General features: G+C 39.9%; 1 protein-coding gene across 4 annotated transcripts in view; it reads right to left on the reverse strand.

Moving 5' to 3' along the window:
• The window catches only part of LOC101168761 (uncharacterized), a 37,767-nt gene that overhangs the window by 17,115 nt on the left and 5,393 nt on the right, over positions 1-15,259 (reverse strand). For 2 of the 4 annotated variants that reach the window (XM_078941903.1, XM_078941902.1), the window contains exons 4-9: positions 14,536-14,637; positions 9,415-9,569; positions 9,274-9,338; positions 9,110-9,203; positions 7,451-7,714; positions 4,078-4,371 (exon numbers count right to left, since the gene is read on the reverse strand). In XM_078941903.1, the coding sequence (XP_078798029.1) occupies positions 4,078-4,371; positions 7,451-7,714; positions 9,110-9,203; positions 9,274-9,338; positions 9,415-9,569; positions 14,536-14,637 (974 nt within the window). The remainder of the gene's footprint in view (positions 1-4,077; positions 4,372-7,450; positions 7,715-9,109; positions 9,204-9,273; positions 9,339-9,414; positions 9,570-14,535; positions 14,638-15,259) is intronic. The other 2 variants (XM_011492581.4, XM_011492580.4) reach the window with 1 other exon arrangement.

Consider the following 15,259-nt stretch of genomic DNA (forward strand, 5'->3'; position numbering starts at 1 on the left):
CTGTTACTGCGGCGTCGACCCCCGGGGGGCCAGGCCACGCGCCAACTACTGGCCACGGGCGAAACACCGGCCATGGGCAGACGACCCCAGGCCCCAGAGCCCCAAGCCCCCCCCCCCCCCCCTCCCCAGCCCCCGCCACGGCGACCAGCCACCCAGCACGGCACCCGGCCGCCGTTCCCGGTCAGCCGCACTGCCTACCCTGCGCCCAGAAGGCACCCGCCCAGGAACCCCTGCCAAGTTGCCGGCAGAGTGTGCGCCCCCACCACCACCCCACCCAGGCAACCAGAGCCCCGAGCCGGGAGAACGACAGGCCCGGCAGAGCCCATCCCCCCAAACCCACCCCGGCCCACCCAACCAGCCAGGACCCGGCTCAACCTATCACCATCCCACCCCTACTAGGTGATGTGAATAACCAGCTGGAGCCAGGGAGAGTCTGAAGCCGACAGGTTTTTGTGGAGGACATTATCTCTAAACTAATATGCTCTGACATGAGGTTTCTGTAGTGGTTGATGCTAAGATTATTTTTAGATTTCCAGTTTAGGAGGATAGTTTTTTTGCGATACATACAGCGGTCAGAACCATATAAGCCTTGTTAGATTCCATGTTGATGTTATTCAGGTCACCTAATAAGCAGAATTTGGGGCAAGCAGGAATCTTATGATTTAAACCAGATTGATAAATCCTCACAAACCTTACGCCAAAATGATTGGACAGGTGGACAGACCCACAGGGCATGCAAATAGTCGTCTATGTTGTTACCTATGCACTGTGTGCATATAGCAGACTGATTGAGACCCATTTTAAATAACCTCTGTCCGGTGTAGTGAGTTCTGTGAAGAATCTTGTATTGAATAAGTTGCAGATTAGGGCTTTTGGTCATATTAAAGGCATTCAAACAGATCTGTAGCCAAAATTGATCACTAAAATTCAATGATAGCTCAGACTCTCATTTTGTCATGGGTAAGTAAATGGTTTCATCTATGTCTGATAGCATCTTATAAATTTTGGAGGTGAGTTTGGGATTTTTAAGGTCCATGAAATGTGTTACTGTAAGGGGAGGGTCTAGGTCTATTTGGGTCAGGCAGTATTTAGTGCTTATAGCGGATTTAAGCTGCTGATATTCTAGAAATTTGTTTATATTAATTCCATAGGTTGAGGATAACGTTGAGAGGGACATAAATTTTCTATTCTGAATTATATGCTGGAACTGCTGGATTCCTTTGTTCTTCCATGAAGCAAAATGAATCATGTTTTTGTTAATCAAAATGTCAGGGTAATTCCAAATGGGGGTAAGTTTACATGGAAATAATGTGAGGTTGTTTTTTTTAAGAAAATCCCACCAGGCAGTTAAGGATGAGCTGATGTTTAAACTTCTGAAGCATTTGTGTTGTTTAATTTTAGAACTGAAGAAAGGTAAATTAGAAATATCTAGGTTATCACAGAGATTTTGTTCAATGTCTAGCCAGGATTCATCTAGCACACCAGGATTCAGCCATTTTTGTACATAACACAATCTGTTCGCGGAGTAGTAGTCCTGGAAGTCTGGAAGGCCTAGTCCTCCTCTATCTTTAGGTTTTTTAATAGTTTTTAAACTAATCCGTGGGGGTTTACCTTCCCAGAGGTATTGGGAAATGAATGAGTCTAATGATTTGAACCAAGTAGTTGGAGGTTTGGAAGGAATCATTGAAAATAGGTAGTTAATTTTTGGGAGAATCATCATTTTTATGGTTGCAACTCTCCCGATTAGAGAAATGGGTAGAGTTTTCCATCTAGTGAGATCAGCCTCGGTTGTTTTAAGTAGTTGGGTGTGGTTTAGCTTGAGTAGATCAGAAAGCCTAGAGGAGATATTTATACCTAAGTACTTTATGTTGCCTGTTTGTATTTTAATAGATGACGGATTTAGATAATTGCAATTAATTGGTAGAATTGTGCTTTTAGACCAGTTTATGGAGTGTTCTGAAACTGAGGAAAATCTATTAATTAGGGAGATGATTTGGCAGATGGAAGATTGTGAATTTGGAGTAAATAGTAAAACATCATCTGCATAAAGACTTATTTTGTGTTCTAAATTTTTGGTTTGAATGCCTTCAATGTCTCGACTTTGCTAATAGCAGCAGCTAGAGGTTCAATAAATAGTGCAAATAAAGACGGAGATAGTGGACAGCCTTGTCTGGTTCCTCTTTGTAAATTAAAGCTTGGAGATGTTTGATCATTTGTTCTGATACGAGCATTAGGAGAGGCATATAGTATTTTAATCCAGTTAATAAATGATTTTCCAAAGCCAAATTTGTTCAGGGTGGCTATTAAAAATTTCCAGTTGACCCGATCAAATGCCTTTTCTGCGTCCAGTGACAAAATGGTTGCTTCTCGGTTGTTGATGGTTGTATAATCTATGAGGTTGATTAATCTGCGGTTCATCTGTTGGTAGATGAATGTCTACCCTTTATAAAACCTGTTTGGTCAGGATGTATTAGAGAGGGAACTACCTTCTCCAGCCTTCCCGCCAAAGCTTTGCAGATTATTTTAAGATCTGCATTAATCAGCGATATGGGTTGATAGCTGGATGGTGATGTGGGATCTTTCCCAGGTTTCAGAAGTAAGATTATATTAGCAGAATTCATATTTGGAGGTAGATAATTGTTGTCCTTAATTTCTATTGTCATTCTGAGAAAAATGGGAGCTAAGATTTGCCAAAACTCTTTATAAAATTCTGCTGGGAAGCCGTCTGGTCCTGGGGCTTTTTTACTAGGCATGTTGGTTAATGCTTTATGTAGCTCTTCTTTAGTAAAAGGGGACTCCAGGGCTGTGATTTGTTCCTCTGTTGGTCTAGGCAAATCTATGCTATTGAGAAAACTGTTGATGTCATTGTCAGAAGGATTAATTTGGGATGAGTAGAGAGATTGGTAAAAGTTTTTAAAAACTGAATTTATTGCAGCTGGATCATGTGTTGCATTTCCTGTTAAGTCTATGACTGATGAAATAGTTGTCTTCTCTTTATTTTGAGTTGATTTGCCAAATATTTCCCAGATTTATTACTGTGATCAAACCACTCCAAGCGTAATCTCTGTAATAAAAACTGTGTTCTTTGATTAGTTATTTCATTTAATTCGATTCTTACTTTCCTTATTTGTTGTAGAGTTTGTTCATCCGGAGAGTTGCTGTAGGTTTCCTCTAACAGTCTGATTTTTTGCTCTAAATCCACTAGTTTAGAGTTTTCTTTTCTTTTGTTGTGGGATGAGAAGGCGATTATTTTTCCTCTCATGACTGCTTTTCCGGCTTCCCATAAAAGGCACGAGGAAATACCTGGGTGGTTATTATTTTGAAGATATGAGGACCATTCTTTAGCAAAGAAGAAAAGAACACAATTTCTAAGAGGCGGGGCAGCAAAACCCCAACAACAGGTTATATGACAGAGCCCGGTTAAGCGTCTCTGCCTGGTGCGTTCACGGAGCTCCAGTACATAGAACTCCAACAGCCACAAAGCCTAACTTAGTCTGCTGCTATGTTTTCATGAGAAAAAAAAAAAAAAACAGCCTAGGAATCCTTAAACCGTCCAAATTATGCCTACCCGCCCAAAGCCATTTTTACCCGCAAATTTAGAACCAAAACCGCGCAATCTGGCAACACTGATCACGGCGGACGTGTCTGCTCCCATACATAAACCTGTCGTGTCTCAATCCATATGGTATTTTCCAATCAATGATCAATTTATCCTATTTTTAAACAATTTTATAAAGGTTTAGGTCAATTTCATTAACAACTTGAATCCGATCGAACTGGTTGGATTGTAGGAATATTGATCGATTAAACTGATTAATCACTACTCCGCTATTATTTAATCTGCTGACAGAAAAAAAACAATTTCCTCAATAATTTGGATAAATGCTTTGTTGGCAAATATTAATATTAATTGAAACCAAAACAGCTTCTCATCAAATACAAGTGTATTCAGTTGTAGAACATTTCATTATGACTTTTAGCATTTTTACCTTCAGTCAATGCTGCTCAGCTGCAGCATAAATGTAAAATTTTTGGAATGCATAACCCCAGAACTATATTGCAGGGTTTGGGACTAACCAGAATTTCCTTCGTTCAGAACTATCTTGCTGTAGCCGGTTTCCAGTCCTGCCTGGCAGACAGTTTGCAGGCCGAACTTGACGCGGCTGCAGGGCTGCAGGTCCGACAGGGTGAACTCAAACGTGTCGTCCCTGAGCCACAGGCTGACCTCGTCCCAGATGTGGTCTGTGCCGTTCAGGTAGAAGACTGTGAGGAGGAAGAGTGAGTACTTCATGTTGACAGGACAGTCCCAGGACAAAGATATACAGCTACTGTTCCACGTCGTCACTTCAAAATCTTTTGGGACATCAGGGTCTGCAAGAAAAAAAGGACAATGGTGATCAATTATATTCACACTTAAAAAGGTAAATCAGATTTTCCTCACAGACATCCTTCATTTGAGCAGACTGTTGGTTTCTGTTTCAAGTATTAGACCATCATCGACATAAAGACACGCCCCCCCCCCCCTTGAATTCTAAGATTGAAACTTTATTTAAACAAGTCTAAAGTAAATGCACACAAATCGCTGGGTAGTTTCATGAAGTGGTCCTTAAAGAATCATCCGTCATCCTCGACAGCTTACCATCTTTTTTTTAATTTTCACATTAATAACGCTACTCAATCTGTCTCCTTCCATCTGCACATTATTAGTGGCCTCCGACCCCCTCTCAGACTGTCCGGTTCCACTTCTCGCCTACTGTAATTTACTCCTTTCCAGTCTCCCAAACAAAACCCTCAAAGAACAACCGGTCCAAAATTCAGCTAGCCACTCTCCCCCTCTGCCCGCATCATCTTCCAGCAATCGCACTGGGTCCCAATTCAATTCAGAATTCAATTCAATTCAAACTCCTCATCTTAAAAGCCCTCCAAAAAATTGCATAGAGATCATCTCCTTCCTATTGGTTACCTTGTCAGGATACCTGAAATTACACAAGCAACTAAACGCGTCAACCTTCCAATCACAAGACAGCGACAAAAATATTATCAAAGTGAAAGTTACTCCAGCTCTGGGATCAGCAACTCTTCTCCAGACTCAGAGTATGCGTGTGAGTAGGACCAAGTTCATAGATTAGTCCAAAGATCCCTAGGATCAGTGCCCGACAAAGCTAACTGTGACAAGTCCTCCTCTGAGAGTAAACCAGAACAAGAAACAAATGAAAATTATCAAAATGAAAGTGAACATTCAAACATTGAAAAAGAAACAAATGAAGAAGAAACAGACAAGGAAACAAATGTTAAAAGTTCAAAACACAGGAAATCAACTCGAGAAGTGAAGCCAGTCATTCGATTGAGTTATGACAAACCTGGAAAACAAACTGAGGAACCTGTAACCATAGTACATCATGGCATGATTATTCAGTTGAACGCTAATTCTCATGACAATCTTCCCAAACCTAAGAAATACTTTAATTCTAATGAAAGACATTGACGTTAGATGAGGACATCTAAACCTTTTAGAAGGGGAGAGTGTAGCCCAGTCAAAATTAGAAAAAAAAAAGATTTAAGACTAAACTACGAAAAGATAAATATGCATTATTTGTTAAAAAAAAATTCAATGGCCACTTGTTGGGTTTGGTTGCCAAGTTTTTTTTTAGTCCCATTGGGAATCAAGTTTGTTTGATCTTGTATGTTATAAAAGCTTTATTTTGCCCCCCAGCCTAGAAAACAGTACAACAATGTGATCAAAGCAATCCCTCAGACTTTGATCCAAATGTCCTCCAGACTGGTTCAAAATTTTCAAGTTCAGCTATCTATATATATTTATTTTTTACTGCCAAGTTCAGTGTCATTTAGTCTCAAGAAAGGCACTTGAAATAAAATGTATTATTAGTATTATAAAAACGCACATTTGCTTTTGACCAGAACTTTAACAGTCAGTTTCCATCAGAGTTCAGAGCTTAGAAACAGAAGACTTCAAGGAAATGCTGAGACTTACCCAAATTCTGAAAAGTCTCTCCTAGTTCTAAGCAGTTACAAAAAAAACTACTTTTATGTTTAAATGTTGGTTATAGTTCCTGTCATTTCTGCAGTCATCCACAATTAATGCTCACCAAGAGGTGAAAACCTCTAATCTGTGGGTCATTTATATAGTCCAAAAATAAATGATGTAATAATCTGGACTGAATTGGGACAAGTTACTGTTTGTTGCTGTAGCTTCTGTTGCTCCCTCTCAACTAACATGAAGGATCTGAATCAGGTGCATTTGGTCAATCAGAACCATCGACTGTACCTGAGAAGTGGGCCAAGAGAGTGTGACGTCATCCATGCATTACGCCCGGCTCCAACCAGATAGTCAATTCAAATGCTTTTTTTTCACGATGCAGACACCATCATGTTAAAGTCAGACGTCAGTAAACAGTGATTGGTCCGAGTCATTATTTCAATGGTAACCACTCTGACCAATCAGGAATGAGCTTGTTGGAAGCCCACACCCCTACCACTTTAAAAAAAAAAAAAAAAAAAAAAACGACTACATAAAATCTGTCAATGAAATGTTTCAAACGTCTGACGTGAGACCTGCTTTTATTGAGGCATCGGTTTGGTCAGTTTATAACTAATTTGCAATAAAGAAAAATATAATAAATAATGAGGATTATCCAGAACATGTTAAAAAAGGTATCATTGTCAGAATGGTTTTTCTGACCAATAGAATTCAAAATAGCTGTTTATTTCTGGAGTCTATGGGATTTTGGCTTCTTGGAACCAGCGAGTACTTCCTGTTTGGAACGTCAGGGGGAGGGGTAACACCCAGTTCTTTTAGACAGCCAATGGTCAGAACCTGACAGAATCAGCAATGAATAAGAATAATTAAAAAACAATTGGGATGGTGAATCTTTCTTTAATAGCAGTGATAGAATGCCAAAAACTAAAATTCTTCCCATTGTGGTTCCTGTCGTTTACAAAGGTTCCATCCCTTTTCAAGGGATGGAACATGGATACATGGATACAACATCTTCTATTCACTCTCACTGCATCAGAAAAGAAAGATTTATGCTTTATACGTCAGTGTTCATGAGCACCAAACAAGGAGGGGCTCAGAGACCATCCATGATGAACTCCAGCTGAAAAACACACCTGGTTCCTGGCCAATAGCTCTCTCACATAAACCGAAATCCTCCAACAGACTGTCATTCCAGCTCTTCTCAGTGATGGTCCTTCTGACCTTTACATCATCAGGATTCTCACAGCAACTTTCAGTACATTAGCCCTCTGTTGGTAGAAAACCATAAAGCTGCTTCAATCCACTCATCAGATTTACTCTGAATGTCTACATATCTGAAGACTCCCTTTGTTCTTAGGATAAACCCAAGATAACTTCTCAATTTCTCTGAATGGAGGCATTTTACTGTCAACTGTAAACCACTTGAATGCTTGCGACTTATGTTTGCTTTACCAGTGATGGCAGAGAGGCAGGTGAAGGAATGGCTGTCTGCCGTCTCCACACAGACTAGGTAGTGGCTGCAGGGATCCAAAGCAGAGAAGCGGTGGTGGTTCCGCTCGGTGGTTTCTTCTGTAAAGACGTTATAAGAACCCAGTTCCCTGTGGTACACAGTCAAGCTGTAAATGTTGAGGACGCTTGGGTCCATCTCCATCCAGGACACCAAAAACATGGTTGGACTTCTCCCCTCCAACTTCAGAGGGAAGCGCAATGTGTGTCCTATAGGGAGCAGACATTTCAGAATAGAAATTAGATAGAAGTTGAGTATCAGCTCATACACTTGCATACACTTTAATTTACACCTCAGAGAGGATAAATATCTATACATTTTGATAAATTCTAAGTTGGACAAGTGAAAGAGAATGACCTCCAGTCAAAGCTTAGCTTCTGGAGAACAGTGTGGGTTCTGCCCAGGCTGGGATGTTTGAACCAGCTCCATGTCTCACCAAAATCAAATTCTAGAGGGGTTTTTGTATCTTCCCAACATATGGAAAAGGCATTCAGCCATGTCCCCTGGGATCTAACCATAGGAGAAGATCAATGGACCATTGCTGGACCGTTTCACCCTTTTAAATGTAGAAGAAAGCTTGGACTGAAACTTCAGACATGTTTCCAGTTAGAGTTGGACTGCATCCTGGTTCCCCACCGTCACTAATTCTGTTTCTCGATTTCCAAACAGAATTTATCGTGCAGATGTGAATACAGTCAATGTGATCTAGACCCATCTGAAATGTTTGTGTGGTCTGCTTTCAAAAGGATTCTGGTTGTGATCGTTTCAGATCGCTTGGATGTTGTTACGGCCCTTGCCCTTTGCATTCCCCCCTCCTGCACAGGTGCAGGCCTAAGACAATCGGAGGACAGGGATAAAAGATCTGTCGTAGAGGTGCTTCATTGAGACTCCTCTTCTGGGTCTTTCTACCACGTCCAGATCCATCACTGAAGCTCTGCGTCTTCTCTGCTCCTCTGCATAAGTTCATCTGTTTGGCTTCTGTTAGTTTTGCTCCATTTACAAACATACATGTCAATGCAACAGCACACCTTCAGGCTTTCTGTCATTTTGGTTGTTAACTATTCTTTAAAAACATACGAAAAGTACCTTGAGTGCTAAAACCAGTTTCGTCTCCCCTCTTATTTGTTACGGTCTAAAGATAATCGTTAACAGAAGTGAATGTGAAACGGCACCGATCCACCTAGCACTGAGCATCAGCCTTTCTGGACTCAAGTAGCCACCTTGAACTATCGGAAGTTGAGCTTAAATGTCTCCTTGACATTTAGTGTCACCACTATATGGCTATGTTTCAAACAGCCACAAGACCATGTATAAACAGCTGCTCCTAAAATAAACAACGAGAACAATTATTTCTCCATGATTGTTTTTCCATCAAGCTGCAAATCCCCTTTCTCCATTTGTGTGCAGCCATCATCTCACACATGCCACTGTAAAAGTTAAAGTCTGTGTTCACTGCAGATTAAAGAAGTCTGGTGTAAATACATGTTTTAGAGTCCAACATCTCTCATTTGCCATTTTTGTGTCATAGTGGGTTTCTGGACATTTTTATGACAGTTTATTACTTAACATTTTGTTGCCTTTTTTGACTGTTGGGTGATTCTTACCAATTGCAAGAAAGAAGTTTTCATCCTGGTGAAAGAATGTGGTTCCATTTTCACACACAAACACTTCTGCGGGATTCAGCAGTGCCAGGAAATCCTTGACAAAGATTCAGAGCACAACGGAGTCAAAACTTTCAGAACAAACACCATCATAGACTTTCTATTACCTTTGTGGCATTTGTTGGATGTTCTGAAGGTTTTTGTCGGCCTGTGATTTTGACGGTCTTTGTGCCTTAGGGTGGACATTTACCGTGTTATTAAGGGATTGACTGTGAGAGGGGAAGACTCAAGAGACCAAGACTCCTCACGTGGGCTGACTGTTATAGTCCACCTCAGGTTGGAGCCCCCATACTGGAAGGTAAGCTTGTTTTCCACAAGCGGGAACAGCTTCAAGGAGCTCACTTTACCTGCCTTTGTGATGGATTTTAACGAGGTACCATTGAAAAATAAGTCTCTGTTTTGTCTGAAAAAGAAAAAAACAATTCTGTATCTCTAAAAATATTCATCATAACTTGAAGTAAAGTGCTTGAAATCTCATTCAGTTTATACACATTCAGATTAGAATTGGAAGATATAAGCATTTGAAAAATTAAATTGATGGCTAGAACTGTAACGTGACATTAAATATCTCTTCTTTAGCAAGGAAAATCAGAACTTTACATTTTTTGCTAAAGGGATTTGTGCATATGACCAAAATAGGAGTTAGACCAACCGCATGCAAAGTAAATTAAACCATATTTAAAAAATCTAAAACACATAACAGTTTTAAATAGTGTAAATGTACATAAAAATATTTAAATGTACTTTATTCTGAAATGTCTTGCACTGTACTTATTTAAAGCACAGTGTTAGACATTACAACAAGGTGATTTTTTTTTAAAGTTACATTTATGGTCGTGTTTTTCTTTTAATTCTTCAGAAATCAATGAAATTAATCTATAGCCAGGGATTTAAGATCATGATATTTTATGAAGATCTACAGTGGTCTTTGAAAACACAGAACAAAAATCGTATGTTTTTGTGGAATGTGTCACAGTAATCGAAGCTGAAAAACCCTCTTAATTTTCTAGGCATGTTATGGAATCTGTGCGTTTAGAGCAGAATACAACCTTTTATGCTAACAGAGCCATGTACAATGAGTTAGCAAGAGGAAACATCACGTGATTCCTAATGGGAGGAGAGCACCGCCATCTTGGTGAGGTCAAGTTATTGCTGCAGTGCATGCATGTAAACACATTTTTTGCAAAATGCCAGCTCATTTTGCGGGTTTCAACTGCCAAAATCGGAGAAATGAGTTCATGAAGGAGGAAGGCATAAAATTTCACAGGCAAGTACTATAATTTTTTTTCTTTTAATCCTGCAGGGGCTTTATTAATAGTACACATGTGGACATGCATGATGCTGCAGGCAATTCTCAACATGCTGCGTGATGCATGTATAATTTTCTGTCGACAAAAATGCAAACTTTATTGTGTTAAACCTATATACAGTATACTAGGACTAGGCTATTATAGTAATATAATTTATTTATTTATACATTTCTGACTCAGTGACTGAACTTTTCTTGCAGGTTTCCAATGGATTCAGACTTAAGAAAAAAGTGGGCCAAAAAGAGCTAACCCAGATGGATCATTGTGGTTACCAACAACCAATGCAGTCTGTTTATGTTCAAAAAATTTTGTGGAAACACATTTTGATAAGACTGGCCAGACTGTTGTGTTACACTGTCTGTGTTACACCAAATTGATCACTCACATGAATTAGTAGGGTAAATCTATTGTTTTTGTTTTTTTAAGAGTAAATCTGTTGGTGACTTTTGGACTTTAATTTTACTTATTGATTTTACTATTGATTTTTTATTATTATTGATTCATTATTATTATTGTTATTATTAACTTATATATTGCTAATATTTATTATCATTATTGACTTATTTATATATTGTTATACATTATTATTATTGACTCATTTATATATTGCTATTATTTACTATTATTATTGACTTATTTATATATTATTATTGACTTACAATTGGGCTTTTTTAAATAATTCAAATTACATGTCAAAGAGGTCTAAAACTTCTAAATGTTAAATTATTTTTAAAAATTCTTTGTAATCATTTTTTTAATTTGTAAGAAGTCCTGCAGATATGCATTTTTCATTAAAGTTTGAGCTTTTAAGGCTGACTGTTTCTCTTATTTAACAGCAACAAATGATGTATATATACACAAATTATATACATATATTTCTATATATGTATAAATATGAAGATATATAAATATATATAAATGATATAAAAGCTACTTAGATGCCACCAAAAGCTATAGACATCATTGTCATGTGGGCACAGACGACCTCACCAAGAAGGCGTTGCGCTCCACCACTGTTGGTCAGGCTTCCCAAGCGGGCGTGTCTCTTTAGCGATATAACTCATTGGCCGTGTAGACCAGATCCAAAAAAAAATAAAAAATAAAAAAAATAAAAATAAAGTGTAAACCAGATCCTGAAAAAATCCCACTTAATGGTTGGAAAAATACACTTTGTGTTTGTGACCATCAAGACATTTCTTTGTAATGCAACTGTTAAATATTTACATTTGGCTTATTAATTAATTAATTAATTAATTGATTGGTTACCATGGCGCCGCGTGTGTGGCAGCTTATCTGGGCAGCTCTACCTTTTTGTGTTCCTTACTTTGCGTTTTTTAATATTTTCTTCCACCTTATTTGTGTTTTTTGTATTTTTCAACAACTATTACGAAGTTCTGCGACAAAGGACGGGAACATTATTACTTTTGCTTTTTGTTTTTTTTATTTTTTCTCAACTCAAGCTCGGGGGATCCGTTAGGATGCAGCTCCATTGTTTACACTCGAGATCAGTTGTTAGCTCTTAACCGAGCTGAGATTCTCCTCGCGGGAAAGCCAGATGTTCCAGCTGAAATACGGAGGAAACGACGAGGCTGCAGAGCTGGAGTTAAACGCCGGGAGAGAAGACGGAGGTACAAGCACGACGCTGAAGTTGGCTTCCGATTCACAGCTTCCGATTCGCAAGGGCACTAAAAGAACATTCCGCTGTATTTTTTGCACTAAGATCACCTAAAACCGGGTCCTGTTCAAAAACCGCTGGACCTGGACTGCTCAAACCTGGATTAAATTATGCATTAGATACTACAAAACACATTAAACACAGTTTCTGATTTGTGAAACCTTCCTCTGATTTGTGAAAATGTGAAATAGTGAGAAAAAGGCGATAAAAAAAACCTGAGTCCACTTCAGACAGGTCCTGTGCAAAAACAGCTGGACCTGGATTGCTCAAACCTGGATTAAATTATAATTTAGATAGTAAAGAACACATTAAACACAGTTTCGGATTTGTGAAACCTTCCTCTGATTTGTGAAAATGTGAAATAGGTTGATTTTTATTGCATTTTACGCACTGAGTCCACCTTAGACCAGGTCCTGTGCAAAAACCGCTGTACCTGGACTGCTCAAACCTGGATTAAATTATAATTTAGATAGTAAAGAACACAATAAACACAGTTTCTGGTTTGTGAAAACTTCCTCTGATTTGTGAAAATGTGAAATAGGTTGATTTTTATTGCATTTTACGCACTGAGTGCACCTTAGACCAGGTCCTGTGCAAAAACCGCTGTACCTGGACTGCTCAAACCTGGATTAAATTATAATTTAGATAGTAAAGAACACAATAAACACAGTTTCGGATTTGTGAAACTTTCCTCTGATTTGTGAAAATGTGAAATAGGTTGATTTTTATTGCATTTTACGCACCGAGTCCACCTTAGACCAGGTCCTGTGCAAAAACCGCTGTACCTGGACTGCTCAAACCTGGATTAAATTATAATTTAGATAGCAAAGAACACAATAAACACAGTTTCTGGTTTGTGAAAACTTCCTCTGATTTGTGAAAATGTGAAATAGGTTGATTTTTATCGCATTTTACGCACTGAGTCCACCTTAGACCAGGTCTTGTGCAAAAACCGCTGGACCTGAACTGCTCAAACCTGGATGCAATTATGCATTAGATAGTAAAGAACACATTAAACACAGTTTCGGATTTGTAAAACCTTCCTCTGATTCGTGAAATAGGTTCATTTTATCGCATTTTACGCACTGAGTCCACCTCTGACCAGGTCCTGTTCATGAAATTTGGGTGGAATTGTATTTTTTTATTCCTTAACATTTTTATTTTTTATACTGGATTTTACTATTGTATGTGTTCACACAGGTACGAGCCGGTGGCCCTAACCTGGGTGCGCAAAATCACTTTGTTGCATTCCACATACTTGGCCCAGACAAAAGCTGGCACTTTTACGATGGACTTTAGGAATCCAAGAAGGCTAGATGAGGCGACATCAAAATCTCAAAATACAAAATAAACTGAGAAACAGATGTCAGATTGGATACATAGTTATGGTCACGGTTAGCATGTATCTCTGACATAAGTTTAGTTTTTTTGTTCAATATTTCTTGGTTTGTTTTCTTATTTACGTTAAAGTTCCTGTTTTGGTGTTTTGCTGTAAGTTGTCCTTCCCTTGTCCCTATTGTCCTTAAAGTGCATAAAATGCGATAAAAATATATTATTTCACACAGCAGTTTTTGAACAGGACCTGGTCTAAGGTGGACTCAGTGCGTAAAATGCGATAAAAATCAACCTATTTCACATTTTCACAAATCAGAAGTTTTCACAAACCAGAAACTGTGTTTATTGTGTTCTTTACTATCTAAATTATAATTTAATCCAGGTTTGAGCAGTCCAGGTACAGCGGTTTTTGAACAGGACCTGGTCTAAGGTGGACTCAGTGCGTAAAATGCGATAAAATGAACCTATTTCACATTTTCACAAATCAGAGGAAGGTTTCACAAATCCGAAACTGTGTTTTATGTGTTCTTTACTATCTAAATTATAATTTAATCCAGGTTTGAGCAGTCCAGGTCCAGCGGTTTTTTAACAGGACCCGGTTTTAGGTGATCTTAGTGCAAAAAATACAGCGGAATGTTCCTTTAGTGCCCTTGCGAATCGGAAGCTGTGAATCGGAAGCCAACTTCAGCGTCGTGGTACAAGCCATATTTACCATCCATTACTATGGGAAACGTCCGCGCTCTCTCTAACAAGCTGGACGGCCTAACACAACAGCGCTCATGCGTCTGCAGCGGGTGTACCGGGAGAGCAGCCTGCTGTGTTTCACCGAGACGTGGCTCCACCAGGAAATGACAAACTCCGTGGTCTCAGTTAACGGATTCACGCTGGTGCGGGCGGACCGGAGCGCGGCGCAGAGCGGAAAGAAGAAAGGCGGTGGTCTGGCGGTGTTCGTGAATGACAGATGGTGTAACCCGAACCACATCACTGTGAAAGAGCAGCACTGCAGCAAGGACATTGAACTGGTGGCAGTCAGCGTTCGGCCGTACTACCTCCCACGGGAGTTCTCCCATGTGCTGGTGGTGACTGTATACATCCCTCCGTCGGCTGACGCTGCTGTCGCTTGTGAGCGCGTGCACAGCACCGTGTCCCAGCTGCAGACACAACACCCACAGGCCCTGATCCTCATTTCTGGGGACTTTAACCATGCCTGCACCCCCCTCCCCGCCACCCTGTCCAACTTCACCCAGTATGTGAACTGTCATTCAAGGGACAAGAAAACTCTGGACCTTTTATATGCTAACGTCAAGAATGCATATACTTCTGCCCCCCTCCCCCGTTTAGGACGCTCTGATCACAACCTGGTCCATCTCTCCTCTGCTTACACTCCAGTGGTGAAACAGCAGAAACCACAGATTAAAACGGTGAAGATCTGGACTGAGGAGGTAACAGGGCGAGTAAGGGACTGTTTTAGCACCACAGACTGGGACGTTCTCTGCAGTCCACACGGGGAGGACATTGACAGTCTTACTGACTATCACGGACCATGTCAATTTCTGTGTGGAAAACACAGTGCAAACAAAATCAGTGCAGTGTTTTTCCAACAATAAGCCCTGGGTCACTCCTAAGCTGAAGACCCTCCTAAATGAGAAGAAGAGGGCTTTTCTCTCTGGGGACAAGGAGGAGCTACGCAGAGTACAGAGCAGGGGTCGGGAACCTATGGCTCGCGAGCCATATATGGCTCTTTTGATGGTCACATGTGGCTCGCAGACAAAT

Source organism: Oryzias latipes, chromosome 23 (genome assembly GCF_053564925.1).
Source record: "Oryzias latipes strain Hd-rR chromosome 23, Olatipes_Hd-rR_3.1".
Classification (NCBI taxonomy): Eukaryota; Metazoa; Chordata; class Actinopteri; order Beloniformes; family Adrianichthyidae; genus Oryzias; species Oryzias latipes.